The 23665-nt window shown below is 46.8% G+C and overlaps 1 protein-coding gene across 2 annotated transcripts in view; it reads right to left on the bottom strand.

Moving 5' to 3' along the window:
• The window catches only part of AFF1 (ALF transcription elongation factor 1), an 811017-nt gene that overhangs the window by 175842 nt on the left and 611510 nt on the right, over nucleotides 1-23665 (bottom strand). For both annotated transcript variants that reach the window (XM_069630442.1, XM_069630443.1), the window contains one exon: nucleotides 1179-1434. In XM_069630442.1, the coding sequence (XP_069486543.1) occupies nucleotides 1179-1434 (256 nt within the window). The remainder of the gene's footprint in view (nucleotides 1-1178; nucleotides 1435-23665) is intronic.

The following is a 23665-nucleotide window of genomic DNA, read 5'->3' as shown; positions in this document are numbered from 1 at the left end:
TGGTGGCCATCTTGATTTTTTTTCTCAAGTTGAGAAACTGCAAACATGCCATTTCTCAACTTTCGAAAAACACTTAGTTCCCTGGTACAACGTGCCAGGGTACTAAAATACTTAAAGCAACATGCCCCTCCCAGGGGTGGGGGGCATTACCGGTCAGGTAATACACCAGTAATGCCCACCCTGCAAGGGTTATATTGCTTAAGTAAATGTCAGGAGAACCCAATGCTTGAGGAAAAGAGCAAGTGAAAGTTTCTTGAATCTGGGAGCAACACTTTTGGTCATACAAGTGTTCTGGATGAAGACAACGGGGAACTTATTGTGGTCAATGGGCTCAACAACAAGGGAGCTTGCTCAATATTTAATTCATTCTTCCGTTTATTTGATCAAGCAATTTGGACTCCAATTGAGATATTCTGACCTCCACAGACCACTGCAAATGCACCCTTAAAACATAGATGCATAGACTAGGGAATTGGGAAGGTGAACAGTTGTTGACTGTCTTTGGAATTTGCAGGAACACATTGTACTTTAAGTCTGTTCTCCTGCATCCTGCCACAAATACGAGGGTCTTCTGCAGAAGGCCCTCTCCAAAGTGATGCACAAATTGATAAAGATCACAGAGAACATCTCTTGCACCTTTGTAACAACCTTAGTTTTTTCCAAACACAATCTTTAAGTCAAGTTGTATTTGTGTACTAGTTGTGCAAATTCACTAAAGTACTTTGTTTGCACATTGTCCCTACCAACCCCAAGCAGCTTAAAAGACAGGAAAATAAACAAAGCAGTCAAAACAGACAATTAGTAGGACCTTAATCAACTCACCACATGAATTTGAACCTACATATACTCATTGTAGACTTTCATTGCATTTCATATGAAGACACTGTGCACTGATTAATACATCTGATGTGCTTAATTGACCTAAGAAAATACATATTACTTTGAAAGATAAACTCAACTAATGACTCCCATAAAGCACACTCAGCAGCTATCCCAGCAAAGCATCAAATCAGAAATGGAAGCATATTACATGTAAATTCCTAGGTGTACGTTCAGCAAGGATAACCTTTTCCACTCATAAATATGATTTTTTTGCAGTATCCTAACTTCGAGAAAAATAAACGACTTATGTACAAATATGAACAGTCACAATATTATCATGCCAATGGGATACATACTTTGTTGCTTTTCAGAAGTCCTGAAGGTTTGCCCTCCACTTTTGTGTGCTTAGAGGGTATGGACTCCTTGTGGCTGCTCTTGCTTTTGACAGGCCCGATGTCAGTCTGCTCTGCGGATTGCTGGCTCGAAGTGTTGCTTCCAGTGCTCTTTCGCTTGTGTGCAGCGTTTTCTGGCTTCTGTGAATTCTGTGTTGGAGACATGGGTTCTGGAGTCGGGAGCTCTTTCTTTGGGCATTCAGATGACGGTTTGGATAGCCTGTTGGCAAGGTAAACCATTTATTCAATTTATTTTCTCTTTTGATTAAAAACCACTTGGGCAACACAATCATACATTTCTGTACTAATTAAAACTGATCTAGGTCATATCAGGAATATGCGATCTTAGGTACTTGGAGACTTGGAAGAAACCTTGCCCTGGACGATTGCAATAACCTACCAAAGAATAGGTGAGGAAGCAATGGAGATAAACTGGCATGATAGGACATGATTGGTTATTTATAACGCGCTTAATACCCAGAGGTTTCTAAGCGCGGACCCGGGGTTCGAACCTGTGTTGCTCCGTGTCGCCTTACTTCCAAGGCGAGCACGTTGCCCCTGAGCTATCCTCCCGATTTCTAACATTGTGAAGTTTTAATGCAGGCACATATTACAAAAACGGTTCAATGTGAATATCTCAACTGAAAAATGTAGTCTGGGAGGTGCTTTTTTTTCCTGACCCCTAAAATACGTTTGTCAAGTATTCTAGGAGGTGTGTCATTTACGATTTATTAACGCCAATGCTAGAATACTTGGGGAAAGTCTTTGATTTTAGTTGGTTGCAAATTTGGGGAAATGTCGCCCTCTGGGGACATTTTCCTTAACAAGATTTTCAATGGATACCACAAAAACTTTACTGGCAAACATTTCTCAATAAGTAGTTATTTTACAAATTACATTTTCTAGCCTTTCCACACTTTCCAAGCATTTCATACTGAATATTACAAAGAAGAATTGAGCATTGGAAATAAGAACATTAAAAACAAAAAATCACGTGTTTACGCAGTCTCTTTGCTGCAAGCCCATTTGAAGGCCATCTGCATCATACTCCTATCAGATTGAATCAGATTACATAGTGATCGAATAACATCTGCGAGGCATGACTTTTCAATTGTGAAGTTATGCTTTCAAAATTACTTTAACAAAGTAATAGACATTTGACTAAACCTACCCTCCCATAAACTATTCCATTCATTGCCCCACCGGCCCTTCTGCACTCCAGAACTGCTCTAGTATCTGCCTTATAACAAAGTTTGGGAAGAAATCACAAAAACTGTAAATCTGTACATTTTTACAAAACGTAAATTAGTCCCATTGCCTCAACTTTCCTGATCTTTGTACGTTATCGCAAGAAATGCTTTGAAAATATTATAGAATACATCTTACCTCCAATATTTACCTACAGGTCGTCTGTCACCCCATCCTCACTGCTCTGGATTACGATTGAATAGAATAATCGATTTGAAAAGTCTGCTTTTCTAGGTGTTTTAAGGGTTGTCACTCTAGCATATGATGCCACTTCATCCTTGCATAGACAAAGCTGAAGGGGGTTCTGCCTCGTATGAAGGATTTTCTCGTTTCAACTCAGTCATTGCCTTTAATATCGTAAACTACATTTTCTCTACTTTTCTAAATGTGAATTTCTAGTACTACACGACAGGTACCCTTCCTACTATAGTATGCTCAATCTAGTGCGTTTCTCCTCTTGCTTGTACATAGATCGCAAACAAGAGCTTGATGCCACTACAATAACTCATTTAGTGTTCACTCTTCTCTCATCACACCAGAGAATTCACCCTACTAGTCCCCCGGAAAACATCTTGTCCCCATCTTTGCAAAGGTAGCACTGTTGAAGGCAAGAGACATTTCCTTCAGTACAGACTCTGCTTCTTTCCAGTTTGAAACAGCGGTACACTAGACTCTAGACTGCAATCACTATTTTTCTAAATGCCTTCAACAGGGTCTCATTTTTTAAAGGAAGCCCAACAATGTCATTGAAAGTGGGTTCATGCATAAACTCCTTTATTATGTAATGAGGTGTGCACATCGACAAAAAGGAGGATCCAAAAGGCACCATTCCGCCATCAGCAGCAGCACCCTCGTAACCAACATACTAAAGAAATACTTACACTAAATGTTCACAAGCTGCTGTTTCTCCAAAAACAGTCCATGTGTTCGAGTGATGCGACGGACGCTTCAGGTATCTCACATAACGGTGACATGGATTGTATCTGGTTATACCCCTACTTTTAGTACTTCTGGTGCTTTACTGCTAATACTTTTCAAAAGCAGACACTGCTCCACATTTCCTAATGTTAAGGCAGTTTTTGTACCAACCTCTGTGGAAGCTACTACAACCACTAACCCTAATGGGAAGCAAACGCCCTCGGGGTGGACTGGAAACCAAAAGAGGCCAAGGACATTTTTCAAGGTGGCCCCATATTACACATTTTCATCAATCCCAACCCTTTCCCTATGACATGTGGAAATACCACACAAGAGACCCAGGATGCAGAGGCCTACAGGGACATTTCCAGAGTTCCCTACAGACCAGTCCAAATCTGAACACACCTGGCAAGAAAGCGAAGTCAAACCTCTCTTGAAGTACCTAAACATGGACAGAGTGACAAGACAAACCTATCAGGTAGGTTTAAGAAGGCTGACACAAAGGTACAATTAGTACACTCTAAGGGGGTGGAAGGAGGAGATTGACACAGGTGGTGTGATTATCGGCAGAGACTTTTACTAAACAAAAAGGGTTGGAGAAACCTCTTCCTGACCCTAATACTAAGAGGGGTTTCCCTACCTCGAAATAATTTTCTAAGAAGTTTGTCAGGATCGTGTGAGAAACCGGAGGGTATCCTCACTCCTACTCACCATGGATCATCCTCTTATGTGGCCAGGGGAAAAGCCATCGCTTTTGGATCCTGACCCTTGGTGTGGAGAAGCGAGCGAGGATCGCCTGGGTGGAGGGCCCTTGGGGAGTGGGGTAACCCCAGACTAGAAATGGTATCCCCTTTCCCTTTTGAAGGGGAACCTAACTCTCCTCCAGCCTTTATAGGCTATTGTATAACATCTCCCCTCATTTCCCCACACTTTACCTATGACAGTACTGGGACGAGGAAGAGGCGACTAGCAGTAATGAACACTTGTAACTACTTTCACCACTCTAGTACTGGGACAAGGAAGATGCCTTCAAAGTACTGTGAAGGTCAGGCATATCCCTTTAACTATGGTCAGGCAAGTACAATTGAGAGCTTACACCTGCAACCTGTCAAGTGGTTGCAGGTATATAAAGGCAGACCAAAGAAGCAACAAAGAGCAATATGGTGGCCTGTGTGGAAGAGACCACCAGGGGAAGCGTTCCATGAGGAGGCAGCCGTGGTGAGACCCGACTGTAAGCCGGCAGAAGTCCCAGAAGACCTGTGGAGCCCAGAGCGAGGTTGCAGTCAAACTGCAAAAGGTGTAGGAGCCTCCGTGATTGGGAGAACAGCAGCTGGAGCTGCCAGAAAAGTAAGAAAGAACGCTGCCCACATCCGGGAAGAGGAGCAATGCTGCCAACGTGTGCTGGGATGCACCTGGAGTGCGAGCAGGGCTTGCAGAGGCCAGCCTGTGAAGCAGAGAAGAAGCAGCAGAGCCACCAGAGAGGAACAATGAGAACCGGTGAGTGCAGGGGAATAAGCACTCGAAGCCGGGGCATTCCTACGCGTGTCTAAACAAGTGCCGTATGAAGCAAAATTGAATATCGAACTGAATGAAAATTTGAAGCAAGGTTAAACTAATCATATTGAATACTGAAGGAAAACTTATAGTAAAGCTAAATCACGCACATTGAATACCAAGATGAATGAACATTTGTGGGCAAAGCGGTTAGCTGATGAAAGTCAAACAGGAAAATGACCATTTGAAATAACCTACAAAAAACATCCAATTGTGAAAGAGTGCGACAGGAAGGTGGGAAATCAAAAGACCACCACAAAGTGAACTTTATGAATAGAGACAGCTTGGCAAGGCCAAATAGTGGCATACGACATGCAACACATTATGGCCAAGAGGCCGACAGAGAAGCTAAGTGAATGTGAATTGGGACATGGGTCAAATGCATAAGAACCTGTGTGGACTGAAGAGCCTAGGGTTCATGGTTGCGCAACCTGCGTTTGGTGGACAGTGCGGTCCGACAACTGCACCTAGACCTGGGGGCCCTAAACTGTGAAAACCAGACACATTGTGAAACACACCAAGACGGAGCACTAAGTTAACATTCAATGTAATCCAGAAGGAGGGTCAAGTTGACCTGGAGTTGTGTGCAACTTTGAAACCCGGAAACATGTACAAGTTGCTACGTTAAAAGTCTTGGGGAAGGGAACCCTGAGACTTGATGACTTGCAGATGCTGTCTTGAGGACAAAGCCTCAAGACCCTTTTTCTTTTGAACTGTGTTGCCTTGAACTTGGGCAAGGGAACCCCAAAGATTTTGTGGAACTGTACTGCTTTGAACTTGAGAGGAACTTTCTTTAAGTCTTCCTACTCCGTCTCTACTCCCCCCCTCCTCCTAGCCCTCTCCTCTTCCTCCCCCCTCTGTTGGTCAAAGCCAAAGTGGTATACTCTCCTACCAGTGACTATGAGGCTGGGCGTGAAGGCAGAGATTCTGTAAATGGGCATGAGCCCCAGAGTCGCATTCGGTATCCCGCCTTCTTCTAGCATTCCTGACAACTGTTCCAGTCTCCCCAACCTCTCTGGGGAGCTTACCGGTTCTTCTCCGTTGCTTGCAGGTGCTTCAGGCTCCCACGGCTTCTCTTCACTGCTTACCTGGTTTGCGGCAGCTCAGAACTGTCTCCCAGCCTGTGAGCTGCACGTCTCAACCTCTTAGAACACTCCAGGCTTCCTGACTGGATGGGAGCTCAGACTTCTGCTGCTTGTGGTCAGTAGTCTGCAACACTCTCTAGGGATGCCTTCACAAGCAGGTAAGCATCCCGTTCTCAGTGCTCTCAGCATCAGTCTCCTGCACAGCTTCCAGCATTCGAATGTCCTGCTTCCTTCCGAGTATGCCAACTCACTTTTGGCAGTCCTTCCCTTTTTATTAGACAAATGGTGTTAACCTTTCTATGGTATTTAGTCTGCACATCTTGGTTCTGGGGTACCTGCGCCATGCCTCTTCCTCGTACCAGTAGTGAGGTCTATATTCCTCAGTGTTATTTTCTTCCTCGTTCTAGTGTTTCTTGGGGAAGTGTCCTGGTCTACTCTGCAGCCATACGTGTGTAGGGTTATATCTCATGCAGGGCAACATGCTGAGGGAGGTTGGGTGTAGGAGAATAATACTGTGCATCTCCGAAGGTGACGTCCCTCCACATGAGATACACCCGCTGAGTACCACCCCCAGGGGGACTATTAGGTAGGTCGCCTCATGGGAAGGGGCTTCACCCATAGGAGTAGTGCCGACATTCTGGGATTGGTCACACACACACACACATACAAAAATATATACTTTAAGTCACACATAGAACTCCAAAAATAATTAGAAATATACACAGGTTAAAAAATAATCCAGGTAGATTATAAAGACAGTAATGTCTTTATAAAGCAGTCTCATAAAGTCACTGTCGATACATGGGCCCACTGCCAGAGGTAGGCGAACAACATAAAATAACAGGGATAGGGAGAACCAGGGAACTACTACAGAACTTAAGTGGAGCTCTGTTTGGCCTGAACAATTTTGTACAGTGTTCTACTCAACCACGGTAAGGGGAAGAACCTAGAGCAGATGGTCAGCCCCTAGCATATAGGTAGGGTATGGGAGGGGGAAAAAATAAAAGGGTAACGACAGTTTTACTAATGAGGAAAAATATGCTAAAAATCTCTAAGGCCTATTACAGCACTCACCATTAATTTGGAACCCCCCCATCCCTCCCCTACCGTGTCAAATGCACACCACATTAAACCAGACATCTGTAACCTTTGGCTCTCCAGATGTTTTGGACTACAACTCCCATCAACCCTATCAAGCATAGTTAAACAGTGAGGGCTTGAGAGTTGTCGTCTAAAACATTTGGAGAGCTGCAGGTTGCAGACCCCTGCCTTAATGGGCAAGAAACAATTTCAAACCAAAGATAAATGATTTTAGCAATAGTTACTTTAGCCATACATTTTAGGGAAATATATTTATTGAATTAACCAAGGTTAGCCACAATGTTAAAAGTACAGTCCCAGAAATGCAGATTATGGCTTTAAAAAGAATTAAGTCAAAAGTTAAGTACCATAATTCTAATCATTGGTCCAATGCTCACTGAAACCCCTAAAGGATACAGGAGAAATGTCCAGGGGCATTCAAGTACACCAGAGTCCATTTTACAGAGTTCCAAAGCCCATCCACAAACTATAGATCCAGCTATAACCTCAATTTAGAATATCTCACTTAAAAACCTGGTGCCAAGTTCCTGGTTTTCACATCTTACTGCAATTCCTACTCTTATCAAACTTCTATAAGCCACTCTCTATAATCTATACCCTAGCGTTGGTCATCATGGCATGTAGCCCACCTCATATGAGGGAAATATTAGGAGATATAGTTTGTAGATGGGAAAACAAATAGTATCAATAAGTTACCTATGTCCATTGTTTGCATTTCTAAAAGTACAGCAGGCGGAAGATATCCCCCATGAGTGATGAAACTGAAAACCTATAATTGCAGTTGTTAGAAACAAATCAGTTATGGACCTGTGAATTTAGTATGTGATGTTGTATGACCATACCTGGAAATAGCATGAAAAGTAAGTTTCTTTTTTCTAGAGTTGAATTAATACATCGCTAAGCAGGGAATTCATTTAATGATGAAGTGAGATTTTTGCAGATCTAATGATGGATACATATCTCATTCATGCCTTTGTGCACGGCATAGTTAAGGTTAATACGGTTCGAACAACTGCATGGCTTCATAGTTTAAAAAATGTGTACTTTTGATCATGTTTTGAACAGCTTTGAACATAGGGTTTTCCCGTAGCCCAATTATCTACAAATTGGCTGCTTCGATTTTCATAGTTTTTGCAGGCACCTAGATTTTAGCAGGAATTGGAGCAATGAAAATACATTTTGAAAATGGACTTCGACAATTTTGAGATATTAAGGATTGAAAATGTATATGATGTAAGCACACTGATCACCAAGTTTTCCAGCAGAAAAAAAGTAAGTGATACGCCCTCACTCCCACTGCAAACACATTACAACCATGCACACAAGCAGTACAATACAATTCAAGCAACAATGTGCTGTGAACATTATCAGGATCACAAACAAAATAAGCACACACACACCCACTAAATACACATTAGAAACACACACCGAAGCAAAAAAACACCTGATTTTAACATGACCACAGACAACATACACTCACCCAATTATCATAGCCACAAACACAACATACACATTGACAGACGCAACACACTGGCCCCATAACATACACTTGCCCCATTATCAGAAGACGCACAACCCCATAACATGCATGCTCACCTCATTATCATAACCACACAACCAACGCAGTCACCAAACTCAACCTCCCCATACACTCAAGCAAAAGAGCACAAATAAAATACATCATTCCAGCATGACCACACAGAAAATACACTTACCCCATCATCACACAACGCATACATACTCAAAATATTCAGACATGATTCCAGGAACAGTCAGCCAACCTTTCCTAACCACACAAAGAAAATGCACTAACCCCCCTGCGTACACATTACAAACATACATTCAGCCCCCACTGAATGCACAACATACACTTCAACAAGGAAATACAGGATTTAGCCAAGGAAACAACCATTAACAAAATATCTACATGATATAGAAAAACTAAGGCAGCACATTAATGTGAAACATAACATAGGCCTTCAAGAATATTGGCTAAAAAAATAATGATTCGCCTCATTTGGCACATGCACTCCATCCATCCATCTGAAACAATATTGTCAATTTGACTTCATTTTCTTGTGAAAAATCAAATGTAGTCCATGTTGAACTGAAAAATGATGTATACATCTATTTACAGTTAAGCAAGTACAATACATTTGTCTATGATTCACACTTCTGTGCATCCACACTTTACATGCTGCCAAACACAAAATAAATGTTGCTGGAAATAACCCTGCTAGGCGTAGTACATCAGTTTTAATGTTAAAACACATTTCTGTTCCTATTTTGTAGCCAAGATTGCTCACACCAGCGTGGATTAAACAGTTCAGCAAGAATTTCCTGCCATTTCACACCTCGATAAGCAAGCCATTCCACCTTGACCTCACCAAATGGTGAAACAGTTTGCACTCGCTGCATGTAATGCTCCAGCCAATGGACCCAGGAATTGCCAACAATTAATGTTTTAATCTACATTTAAAAAATAAATTAAAAAAGGGTTGAAATCACCATATACATAAAAACAACTACATAATACAATAGTCACATGCATAAAAATACACAAACAGGCATGCTAAAAGTAAACTACAATAATGTGCAATACATACAAAACAAATGCAAGCATGGCTAATGTACAATATGCACAATTCCAGCTAAAAACATTGTGCACATGCACTGCACCAATCCGGAGAGTCAGGAGTCCGTTGTTAGTATAACCTGTATTGGTGGATTGCAAAAGGGTTTTCTTTTCAATACATTGTCCTTGGGCAAGCAGCAAAAGGCCTGTACCAGGGTTAGCGAAAAAACCACCAGATCGTCACATTGTTTTGCTAATCACTCTTGCATTGGGCGCATGCGCAGCCGCATGTGTGGAATTAGATAGATGCATGAATGAGGCCATCATCCTGAGCAGGCGCATTGCTTTGCATATGGTTATCTGGTGACCGGCTAGATGGTGAGATATCGGGAATGTGTTACAGTAACACCCTTGCCCCACATGTTCCTTACTATAAAAGAGAAATACTTAACTTTCTCCTCTCCTTTTCTTCCTTGGATTGTATTAAAACTAAATTCTCTCTTGTATATATGTGAATGCAAACGGAATCAATAAACTACCACATTGGCTATGTATCACGCACATGTAACACTGTATGCCACACTCATGAATCCAATAATAGCAATATATATTTCCGCAGTGACCACTGGATGTCGGACCTATGCACAGCATGTGATTCTAAGCAGATTAACAAACATCAGAAATATTTCTGTGAAATGTGTATACCTTATACAATGTACTTTAAACATGTACCCAACGTAAATGAATCAAATGGTCTACCAACATGTATCAAAACAATCACATGAATTGCACTTATCCGTCACAATCACTGTACTTTTTCACCAATGTCACTAAACTATGTTTGAAACGCATGTCGGCACAGAAAGTACAAGCAATCAGTTTAAAAACCTGTCTGATAATCTGTACATTGAGATGCATGTCACAACGTGACAAATATTACCTGACAAAAAAGTGCATTTGACCCACTGGCAAAATAAACACTAAGTGTTTGCAAAAAATTTCAATAATGGTGTCAGAAATCATTGAAGAATGAAACTTGACCGGACTAAATTGAAACAGGTGAACACAGGATCCAGAGCCACTGTAGAATAGGGTTTCAACCCCCATAAAATAGATTTCTCCATAACAGGGACTGCAGGAGCTCCGTCCCTTGGAACCCCACATACAGGCAGCATGAAAAATAACATGTCAAAGAATATGGAACAAGTTACTTACCTGCAACTGTTTTTCTCCAGCATGGGTCTGGCATGGATTCACATGCTCATGAATATTCCCTGTCGTCAGGCTGGGAATCCTCGGTAAAGAAAAAAAAATCAGTATCAGTTTTGTTTCTGATCTGTCTTTCTTAGTAGTAACCAATCACTGGTCTCTGCGTCATACTGCCCCCAGCCAATGACTGCCCTCTCCCTAAGCCCCGCCCCTGGCAGCCATTCTCAGATTTGGTAGCACGTAAAGTGGCAGTATGACCAAGTGAAGAGCGGCAGAGGGGAAGGAGGGAGGGTTCGCATGTGAACCCATGCCAGAACCATGCTAGAGAACAACAGTTCTAACTTGTTCCTTCTCCAGCATGGGGTCTGGCATGGATTCACATGCTCATGAATATAACACATAGCAGTACACACATGCACAACCATGGGGAGGTGGCTAGGCTCAACATTAAGCATTACATAAAACTCAACATTAAGCATCTCTTACCTCCTCACCAGGCTCACCTTAAGCGAACAGGTTGCGCAGCACTGCCTGGCCGACTCTGGACTCCTCCCTGGAATCCTAGTCGACAGTAGAATCTCGTGAAGGTGTGCGTTGTCCTCCATGTAGCAGCCCCGCAGATTTCCAGCAGGGGCACACCAGACAAGAACGCCGTGGTAGCAGCGATCGCTCTGGTCAAATGGGCTCTCGGACGGCCGGGCAACTGTCTGTTTGCCAACCGATGACAGTGCATGATGCAGCCGGAGAGCCATCTGGAAATGGAAGCCTTCGAGAGAGCCTTCCCTTGATTCACAGGTCCAAAGTTCACAAACAGCTGTGATGTCTTCCGAAAACTCTTCGTTCGGTCCACGTAGAACTTCAGCGCTCTAGCTACATCCAGCGAGTGCAAAGTCCTCTCGGCCGGCGACGAAGGTGACAGGAAAAAGACTGGTAACACCAAGGGCTTGTTGAGATGGAAGTCTGACGGCACCTTGGGCATGAAGGAGGGGTGCGTCCTCAGCACCACCCTCGTCTCGTGGAAAGGCAAGTATGGAGGCTTGCAGGAAAGGGCCTGAATCTCTCCCACGCGTCGTGCAGAGGTGATGGCCACAAGGAACTGTCTTCCACAACAGAAACTTCAACAGAGCCGAATGCAAGGGCTCAAATGGTGGGCCCATGAGCCTTGTCAGCACCACGTTGAGTTCCCACGCCGGGGCTGGCGCCTTCACCGGCAGGAACGATTGGAACAGTCCTTTCATAAACTCCTTCACCAGGCGATGAGACCACAGGGATGACCGTCCTGCAGTTCTGGTGCATCAGGAAATCACTGCCAGATGAATCTTGATAGAAGCGTGAGCTAGTCCAGCAGCGCTCGAGGGGCTGTAATCATACAGGGCTAATCTTCTGTGCATGGCACCAGACAGAGAACCTCTTCCACTTGTGTCCGTAGCACGAGAGTTGAGGACGCCCTGGCCTTTGCAAGAACCTCTCTGGAGTCAGCCGGGATATCGTACCCTCCAAACTCTAGTGCTGCAGGAGCCAAGCCTGCAAGTTCAGCGACTCCGGGTCGTGATGAAAAATGGCACCTCCTTCTCTGGAGAGAAGATCTGTGTGCGTCGACAGTTTGACTGGTGGAGATGCTCATAAGTCCAAAAGGTCCGGGATCCATATCAGTCTCGGCCACCTCGGTGCGAGGATCATCCTGCACCGGGACCTCGAGTTGGTTGAGGAGCCTGAACGGCAAAGGCGGTAACGCATACAGGAACAGGTCGTCCCAGGGGAATGAGAAAGAATCGCCCATGCTCCTCGGCTGGGGGAACTTGCTGGCGAACCTCTGGCACTTGGAAAAGGGCACCAGAAACATCCCCTGGGCAACGGCCCAGTGCCACAGATCCTGGGCTTCCTTGGATAGGGCTGGGGATCTGGTTCCTCCCTGCTTCCGGATGTAGAACATTGTGGTGGTGTTGTCGGTGAAGATCCTCACCACCTTGCCCTTGAGGGACGGGAGGAATGACCTGAGGGCCCAGAACAGTGCTCAGAGCTCCAGTATATTGATGTGGAGCGGCCTCTCCTCCGGGAGCCACAGGCCTCTCGCGTGAATATCTCTGGTGTGTGTGCTCCCCACCCCTCCAGGGAGGCATCCATCGTCACCGTCACCTGGTATGCTGGTGTCTGAAAGTCCGTGCCCGCGGTGAGATGCGCGAGGGTGCCCCACCATCGAATTGCCTGGCGGAATACTTCGTTGAGCGAGATCTTGTCCTCGAAGCTGTCCGTCGCTTGTGTCCAACGGGCATCGAGGAACTCCTGCAGAGGACGCATCCGAAGCCTGCACAGGCGCACCAGGTAGATGCACGAGGACATCATCCCGAGAAGGGACTTGATGGACCTCACTCTGGCCAAGTCCGTGGCCAGCAGACGCTGTACCTTGCCCAGGATGGCCTGCGTTCTTTCCTTCGACGGCGACGCCAACTGTGCTACTGTATCGAGCTTGGCTCCCAGAAACAGAGCAACCTGTGACGGAACCAGGTGGGATTTGGGGAAGTTGATGGAGAATCCCAGGTCTGTGAGCAGCCGGATGGTCTTTGCCGTGTGTTCGACTGAGAGTTCCCTTGTCCCTGCTTGGATGAGCCAGTCGTCCAGATAGGGGTAGACGTGGATCCCCTGAAGGCGCAGCCGCGCCGCCACTGGTGCCAGGCACTTGGTGAACACCCTGGCCGCCGACTTCAATCCGAATGGGAGGGCCTTGAACTGGTAGTGCCGTCCTTGAACTACGAACCTGAGAAACTTTCGGTGTCCTTTTAAGATGTGGATGTGAAAGTACGCATCCTCCAGATCCAACGACGCTACGCCTTCCTCCAGCCGTCCCAGCACGTGCTGGAGGGTGACCATCTGGAACTTCTGTGCCTTGATGTATTTGTTTAGTCGACGCAAGTCCAGGATGGGACGCCAACCTCCTATCTTCTTCCTGATGAGGAAGTATCTTGAGTATACTCCAGAGCCCCGGAGCCTCTTTGGGACGAGCTCGATGGCTCCTTTCTTGAGCATCGCCCCCACCTCTAACAGCAGTTGAGGGACATGTTTTTCCTTCCTGGCCACTGTAGGAATTCAGGGGCACTTTAGGAATTCCAGAGTGTGCCCGTGGGCCAGGGCATCCAGCACCCAACGGTCGGTGGAGATGGATTCCCACACGCTGACGAACTTCGCCAGCCGGCCTTCCCACCGGGATGCTTCGCTGGGGGCCCGATGCCACAGCCAGTTCAGTCTTGTTTGGAAGCAGCCTTGCCTCCTTGGCTTCCCTGGCGACGACGGCGAGACCCACCTGACTTGCCTCATCCCCTGTAGGCTTCTTGCGACGAGGAACGGGCCGCTTGACGGTAGGTCGAGGAGTCGCCGCCGAATCCTTTGGAGGCACCTTGCTTGCCTCCCGAGTTCCGAAAGGGCGGGCGCCGTTGCTGCAGAACTCCCAAGGCCCAAGCCATCTCGGTCTTTATGGCCTGCAGCGACTCATCCACTGTCTTTCCAAACAGATTCCTCCCGTCGAAGGGCATGTCCACAACCTTGGCTGGCACGTACAGGCGGAAATCCGTCGCCTTGAGCCACCCCCACCGTCGAAGGCAAGCGCTGTTGCCCAACTGGCGGAAACCGGTGTTAGCAATGTCCATGGCCACAGTTAGGGCGTGGTCCGACGCCACCTCAACCTCCTGTAGGATCACCAGGGCCTCTGCCCTCTTGTCGTCCGGGAGGAAGTCCAACAGGGGGGCGATCTTGTACCACAATTCTCTGTCGTAGCGGGCCACAATCGCTAGGGCGTTGGCCGCCTTAATCGTCGTCGCCGCCGAGATGACTCGTCGTCCCATGGCGTCCAGCTTCTTTCCCTCGCCGTCCGGTGGGGAAGTTGAAGATGAGGCCGATGCTCCCTGCGCTTTCTTCTTGGCCGCTGCAGAGATGACCGAATCCAGTATCAGTTGTGCGCTAAGGCACAAAGGGGCGGCATCGGGGACCCGGTACTACTTCTCGTACCGGTCCCTCTTGGCAGGTGTCGTGGAAGGGTTCTTGAGAAGGGCAAGTCCCTCGTCCCAGATGTTATCCAGCAACGGCACAGCGAGGACAGTCTTCCTCTTGTCCTCGCGCCGCTGGTAGAGGAAGCCTTCCTTCTTCTCTTCGGGGCAGAGATGAAAAAGCTCGGATGCCCTGGCAATCATGGCGTGGAAGGAGCCAATCTCTTCGGGCGGGGACGCCCGAGGGATCGGAGACGGACGGTTAGTCCCGTCGTCACCACCGTGGCCATGTCTGTTCCTGTGTCGTCCCTCGGGATCAGGGAAGGCGACAAAGGCAAAGAAGGCCGTGAGGGCTGAAGGGGCACTGGATGAATTCTCCTCCTTTTGTTTGTAGGGCTTCCCGATGGACCCGGATCAGCCGGGTCATCCGTCGGGGGTAGGGGCAGCCTAGTCCTTCTCTCCATGCATAAGGCTTGGATTGCCGTCAAAATGGCCGCCGAGTTGTACTGCGGCTCGGGCTGCGACGGGTGTGACGGGCACGCCGGTTGCTCCTCATCCACGGGAACCTAGTCGTCATTGCCACCCTCGCTCTCAGCGTCCCCCTCGTCGGGATTTCTCCCGTGGGACCGGGCCTTTTCCAAATTCTCGGTCAGTTCCTCCTCGGAGGTTGTGTCCGTAATGGCCACCACCTCCCCCTTTTTCCACTGGGGTCTTCACGGGGGTCTTCTCGATGGGCTTAAAAGAGGATTCCCTCCGCAGAGGCAGGGAATCTCTAGACCCAGAGGTCACCTCCACTGGGATAGCCTCCACAGGCTTCGGTAGGGCCGCAGCGACTACCTCGATAGAGGCCTTAGCCGGGTGGATGAAGGCCTTCGCCGCCTTGGGCGCACTTGAGGCCTGAACCTTAGGGGGAGGGTCACCGCCTCGCTCCCCCTCGGCTGGTTCCTCCGAGATCGACCGGGGCCTCTCCAGAGGCTTAGCCGGGTTCTCGGATTTCCTCTTCCCCGAGCCAGAGCGTTGGCTCGTGGTTGATGGCGACGGGGAAGGCGCGCCCTGCCCGGCAGCTGAGGAGCCCGACCATTCGGCGCTCCCAGTGCCTGCAGTGCTTTGCCTTCTGTTGGGCCCCTGTCGCTGGGGCGCCCTCACAGGACTTAGAAGACCGCTCGGACGAATTCTTCTCACCTGCTGGGCTTTTGCCTTCCAGCCAGTTGGAAAGACTGGTCCGGCGATCCCTCATCGTCCGATCCGTCATGTTAAAGCAAAACGCACAGTCCTTCTCCACGTGCGTTTTGTCCTCGTGGAGGCAGTAAAGGCATTTCGAATGCTCGTCGTCCTTGAACACATTTTGTAGGTTGCATCCAGGGCAGATCCTGAACAGTTTGCCGGGAGTCGAGCTTCCCTTATCCTGGGCCATGTTCTTCACGTCCACGAGGTATGCCTCAGAAACTTCTGGAATCCTCCAAGAAGCGCAACTCGATGAAAACTTCACCCTTGAGGGGCGTAGGTAAATCGGAAACGGGTCCCCGTTAATCTGAAGTAGAAACAGTGGAGCTTGAGGCTCGATTAACCGAAAAAATGAGAAATCTCTTTGAAAAAGCACAAAATGCAGTAAAAGCTCGTGAGCTATAGCACGAGGACTCCCAACACTTGAGCATGCGGTAAAAATCTGAGGATGGCTGCCAGGGGCGGGGCTTAGGGAGAGGGCAGTCATTGGCTGGGGGCAGTATGACCCAGAGACCAGTGATTGATTACTACTAAGAAAGACAGATCAGAAACGAAACTGATACCGATTTTTTCTTTACCGAGGATTCCCAGCCTGACGACGGGGAATATTCATGAGCATGTGAATCCATGCCAGACCCCATGCTGGAGAAACACTAGTTCACTGATTAATTGAAGTACATGTGGTAGCACAGAGATCCACAGTTCCATTAAGCTCCAACCACAAAACTTAACTCCAATAAAATGCACCTGTCTTCTGGTGTCATTTTCTTGTGCTTCGGCGGGTAGTTTTTGTAGAGGTTCTATACAATATCCACATGCCACGGTGGACAACCCCCACTTGTCCGACGTGATCTCCCATGTGTGGGTGAATAGAGAAATGCGACCCCCTACTGGGGTGGATTCGGAGGGGACCTGGAGCAGGGTGTCATTGTTTGGGTGGGGTGGAGCCTCTGGTTGAAGAGGCTCTGCCTCTGGATCTTTTACAGCCTCTTAGAACATTCAAGGTGGAGCATTGTCCCTGTGAGTTTCCCCAAGATGAGAATTGGTTAACCTGGCTGTAATCAGAGGAGCATTGAGGGCCCTGCTCATGAAAACTTGTGTTGGAAGACCCCCTCTGCACAGAAGGCTTGGACAGCTGCCCAAGATATTTTAGGGTACCATACTCTTTGGAGCTTTTAAGGGCATCCCCAACTGTTTTAAGGAACATAGGGTTCAATAGGCATGCTGAGTAACATGGCCCGTGTTTCAAGTTTAAAACCAGATTGTTCCAGGCAGGTATGACGCTTAATTCGCGTTCCTTCAGCTATAATACGGCCTGGGTTGTCTTCGGCATCCAGAGTGTTCTTTAGGATGTAGTTAGCAACCTGTTTGCCTTCAGTTATAGTCTTTAGGAGATGAGATTTTATGGGCCCTGGGATACTTTCAATTTGTAGTAGCAGTTCATCCCATTTATGACACTGTAGCTAGCCAAAAGGGTAGTATTATTGGCTATACTGGTCCGATAGGCAGCATAGGAAGCCACTTTACTGCCAAGAGTGTAAATCTTCATACTTTATCTGGTGGGACTCTAGAGGTGTACCTGCTCATTTCCTAGTTGTGGTAACCACCAGGGAGCCAGGTTTTAGTGGACCCCTGATGTATAGAGGGTCGGTAGAGGCCGTTCTGAACACCTTCTCGATGCAGGGCTTGACTGAGTAAAGTTAAGCGTTAGGAGAGAGGGTTGAATGTGTCTCTGAATTGATTGCAGGAGGGGACTAAACTGTGGTCCAGACTTCTTGTCTCCAAGAAAGTCGCTATCAACTTGGATCTCCTGGGGGTCTATGCTGAAATGTTCTGCTGCCTTGAGGAGCAGCTCATTGTGTTGGGAGCTGGTTATTGACTGGGGAGTCGGCCACTGGTTGATATTGATGGTCTGGTGACTGGATGACGTAGACGTCATTGTCATCAGAAGATTGGTCTTGGTCCTTCTGGTGCTGATAATACTGGTCCCATTGATTTCCTTGCAAGCCAGGGTCAAGTGAACCCGAGGTGTCAACAAAATATATGTCTTGAGAGTGGAGGGGGGGGGCCGGGGGGTGGCGTGGCTCTGGGTGGAGGAGCTGGGCACAGTGTCCAGGCATGCCTTCTTGGTTGCTGGTTCATCCCTAGCTGTGCGAGATGGGCCCTGAAGATCTGCAGGGTGCCGGTCCATGAAGTCTACCAAAGAAGAAATCTTCCTCATGACCCTATCAAAGCTCTCTTGGGTCCACTCAGATGACCTTGGGAATACTGAGGTAGGAGTGTCCTGTAAGGGTGTAGGCTCCTTGTGCTGCATGGTCCCTAAAAGGGTGTCTAAATCCAAGGACATTGCTGCAACCCCAGAGGGGCCACTATTTTGGGAAGTGGAGGGCTGAGACGTCACATTTTTACTGGATTTCGACGTCTTGGATTCAAAAGAGGGCTCGGGACATGTTTTTAATGATTTCTCATTTTCGCGATAGTGGAATCAGCCTGAGAAGCGCCTTTCAGCACGCAAAAGGGAGTCTGTTTTATGTGTAGTGTCAGAAACTGACTTGGGGGTCTGTTTCGGAAGCCTTCATGTGGCGAGTGAGAACCCAGAGGACAGTGATGTTGGAGGACCTTTCCTTTGACACTGCGTGGCATTCAACCATCGACAGCCTGGTCGACGGTGGGCCATAGGATGTGTGCTTGGTGTGGCATGTAGTGTGCATGTTTGAGTCGCCGGGGTGTAGTCTCCGTAACAGGATCGCCGGCCTGCTTAATGGAGTCTGGGGCTCGCACGTGGCAGTCAGTGGAATCCCATTCGCCATCACTTAGGACACCGACAATGTCATCACTGGAAGCTCCCTCTACATCAATGAAGGGCTCAGCCTGCATGGCGTGGGGACCCAGCTTTTAGTTCTACGGTCGTTTAATGTCTTGGGTCAAAAGAGCTTGCAAGATTTGCAGTTCTTTTTGGGGTGATCCCATGGGAGACTGTGGTTACACACCCTGTGTACATCTACCCAGGGGTACCTCCTATTAGAGGACCGGCAAAACTATTTTTTCCGCTGGTTAGTGGAAATGGCAGCACAGCGAGGAGAATTCCTAATCTCTTTCCCTCATTTCCTTCTCTAAAAAGGAGAAGTATGGCCTCCCCAACTCTCCCAACTGTGATGGGCCGAAGCCCAGTTAGGCCTGTGTATGCTGCGGTCAGTGCCTGTTGAGGCGATTGTTCGGTCGTCAACCATAGCTCTGTCTGTCGAATTCCGCTGCAGAATATCTTGCGGCGGGTGATGGGCAGTTATCGAAAGAATAGTAAGACAGTCCAAGATAAACTTTCTAATCAAAGGCATCAGCTTGAAGAACTCCGCAAACTAGCGTCTGATAACGATGGCAAAAAAAAGCAATCTGAGGGACCTCGATGCATGAAGGACCATGGTTACAATAGACGTCACACTAGGGAATAGTATTACTGACATGCCCAGTCGACGTCCCTTCGAGTTTCGAAAACAAATCATGTAATACTCTGCGACTACCACTAGATGTTGGCCTATGCATAGCATGTGATCTAAGCAGATCCACAGGTCTCAGATATATAACAACAACTATAGACAACATCGCCAAAGAAAAACCTTTCACTCCTAATAAACGGACAATGGCAAAATAGTTCACCCCACTACTCAGCACCATGAAAAGGAAAAACCGAAGACTAGAACTTGATGATTGGAGAAAACAAAATGACGCTGCGAACAAGCTGAAATTCCTACAATACAACCCCTCAGACAAAAAGGAAACTATGACAACCACATTTTTGAAGCAGCAAACACCCAATAAGAACTCTTCAAAATCATAAATGAAATTATAAATCCTCTGTGATGCAGCAACACACCAACTCCCTCTACGAAACTATGCAATGACCTTGCAGACCACTTCAAAAACAAAATAACCAGCATCCAACAAACCATACAAAGCAGACGACCCGATCTGACTACGATCCCCACCTACACTCAGGAGGAACACCTGAACAAACGATGAAGCTTTCCAGAAATATCAGTGGAGACATTCGTCAAACTGGTGAATGAAAGCAATAATTCAGGGTCTCTTGAAGACCCCTGCCCACCGGACATATACAAATTGATTCTTAAACAACGAACGCCAATGGAATATCACAGGAACGTCCTCAACCTTTCAATCGCAACTGGGAAAGTGCCACAAGCCTTCAAAACAGCATACATCAGGCCACTACTTGAAGATACAGCATGAACCCTAGAGGACCTTTCGAACTACAGACCCATCTCCAACATCCCGTACACAGCCAAGCTGCTCGGAACTTACATATGAAAAACAACCCAAGAATTCATAGAAGAGCACGGCCTACTAGACCAGGCACAAGTTGGCTTCAGACCAATGAGGAACAGAATCAGTTCTCCTCTCAAAATGGGACAATGTAAAAATGAACGCAGACTCTGACAACAGCACTGCCTTGATACTCCTAGACTTATCAGCAGCATTCGACACCGTTAATCACGACTCCCTCATAAAGAGATTAGAAGGACTTGGAATAAAAGACACCGCCCAACTAAGGATCAAATCTTTCCTAACAAACTGAAAGGAAACCGTATGGATGAAACCCTTCAAATCCAGCCCGAGAGATTCCACCTTTACCACACCTGTACCATAAGAATCATCCTTCTCCCTGCTACTATTCAACATCTACCTATATCTACTAATCAGAATCATCAGAATCAGAAGTCCCGGCCTAACCTGCTACAACTACACGGACTATACACAAATATTCAAAATACAAAATAACCTGTAAATAAACTCAACGCTAAAAAACTGCCTCCGCAAGGTATTCAACTGGATGAACTGGCTCAAAATCAACCCAGGCAAAACAGAAATGATTGTCACAGAAAATGGAGGTGAAAACCACTTCATCCCTTGGACAAGGGAACTTGGGACAACCCCAGCCCCCTCGCCGATTGCAAAAAACCTGGGGGTCCTGATGGACAATAATCTCACACTATAGCCACAAGTAGACGCTCATCTCAAGAAATGCTTCTTTCTCCTGCCAGCGGCAAAGAGGATCCTACCGTTCCTATCATTCGCCAACAAAACAACCACCATCATCGCCCTTGTCATGTCCAGATTAGACTACGCCAACAGCCTATATTTCGGTATGTCTGAACGACTTTAAAAAAAAAAAAAACTACAACACATACAAAATGCAGTAGCTCGACTGCTTCTGAAATTACTCCGAAGAGAATACACCCCACCAGCGCTGAAAACACTACATTGGCTACCAATAAAACAAGAAATAAAATTCAAAATAATGTGCATCACGCATAGAGCAGTACGCAACCAAGGCGCCTAGTTCCTGAGAGACAAACTGCGTCTACATCAACCAACAAGAACGCTCAGATAAACCATTCGCCTGGAACCGAAACCCTACAATAAAAGAAAACTTGGAGGATCGTCCTTTGCTCTCCAAGCGCCGAAAACCTGGAACAACCTTCCAAAATACATACGTAACACAAGAAACCACCTACTATTAAGGAAACTACTCAAAACTTGGCTCTTCACGTCATAACTAGAAAGACCGGTCACAGTGGCACACACAAAACTAAAAAACATCGATGAACGAAGATACAGACCCTGATCCACACCAAGCAATCGCCGGAAGAAAATCCTAGGGAAAATATTCCACGACATACCAAACAACCAACCGAGAAACAGCCGTAATAGGACCAAAGACTGAATCCATATCTAGACGAAGACAGAAACACCAGGACGACTCATCAATAGTACCCTGACCCTAAACTATAGCCATTCCCAACAGACCTAATCATGGCCGATAGCAAGGGAATAGGGAGCTCCGTACGATTGGCTTCAATCCAAAGGGTGAGAATCAGAAATAAGCACCCACACTACACAATGCTCACCAAGATAAAGCGGGAAGCACAATGCGCCATCACACACAAACTACAACCAAACAATAGCGCTAAGGTAGTCACCCCGTGGAACACCAAAGAACTAAATTCAAAGATAGTCATGATAGAAGGAGACAAATGACTAAATACACATGCTGACCAAGACGGATGCACTAGGATGCCTCATCAACAGCACTCGGACCCCGAGCCATTCAAAGCTTCAACTGACCAATATCACATTAGATAACAAAAGAATAGATAGTACCAAATCTGTTCTACACACAAAGAAAGGTTCAGACACACCTATCACTCACTATGCTACAGCTGAATGTGCGCAGCACCTCCACAGCGAGACTGCCTATAAGGAACCAGCAATAACCCCACCCACAGGGATACAGCTATAATGGAACCAGAAGTACCTGAATCAGGATACAGACCTCAATAACCCAACCCTCAATTTTCTGCATACTCAACCAACACAAAACTCAACCATTTCTCTCCCAGCAATCCGCACGCACTTTACCACACTGCATTAACACAAACACCTACAGCACACAAGGTCTCGCCCCACCTGCTACTTACACCGAAGCCCGGCACCCAGTGTATACCGAGCTGAAGCTGCCAACACCACAACACCTCTCCCACTCTCCTAGTCCCCTCCTCCCGACTAACCCTACCAGCCCTCTTTCCCATTTACAGATCAGAGCGCCTGGGGACCAATTCCGTTGGTGACAGTGCGCTATAGAAGTACCTTTAACGGGACAAAGGTTTGTTTTGTGCCTCGTGGAAAAGCTAGAACAGCGCCACATGACATTTCTGTTACTGAGACAAGATGCTTTAAAAAAAAAAATCAATCACAGGGATGTGATTGTGATGTTTGGACAGATCGGATGCCTTTGTAAAAATGTTTTTATCAAAAGTACATTTCTGTTTTAGGAGACTATGTAGATACAAATCAGGGGTCTGTATCTCATAGGCACATAGCAAACGCTGAAGTAATATATTGCTGTTCTTGTACATGTATTACCTCCCAAGCGGTACAGATTTTAAATTGGGATTCTTCTGTAGTAGAAAAATAGCTATTTTAACCCTATTCTGTGGTCACCCTGAACAAAAGAAGCTCTGAAATGCAAAATGTAGAGCAGGATTTAAAAAAAAGAAAAAAAACATTGGTACCCCAATTGCCACCAAAAAGGTAAGTTAGGCTAGTAAAGTGGTAAAATTACCAGGTTACTCACCATAGTCACCACCTTACTCCGAGTCCATAGTCCCCTTTCCTCCATACTTATGGACATCTCTCCGTCCTGTGGGACGGGACCGGAGCACTTTGTAAAAAGCATCCACATTTTGTTTAAAAAATGTGTCCTTCCTCTCTTTCCTGCGCGGGGCACGGCATGCAGCCTTAACCCAACCCACCTTGGCTCCGCCCCGCGCATCGCCCATCAGTCCTTTTCTATCGCAGGGTCAGAGACCCATCAGCAATAACAGAGGAACCTCATTAGAGGGGACGGCAGGCGGGCGTATGGAGGAAAGGGGACTATGGACTAGGAGTAAGGTGGTCACTACGGTGAGTAACTTGGCAATACTCCTACGTCCCGTCCCCTTTCCTCCATACCTATGGGAGATTCCCAAGCACTCCTTACAGGAA

The sequence above is a fragment of the Ambystoma mexicanum genome, chromosome 6q (assembly GCF_040938575.1).
Source record: "Ambystoma mexicanum isolate Mex_15411 chromosome 6q, UKY_AmexF1_1, whole genome shotgun sequence".
NCBI classification, from domain to species: Eukaryota; Metazoa; Chordata; class Amphibia; order Caudata; family Ambystomatidae; genus Ambystoma; species Ambystoma mexicanum.
Note: the sequence above shows the minus strand (reverse complement) of the source record. Positions and strands in the feature narration are given on the sequence as shown.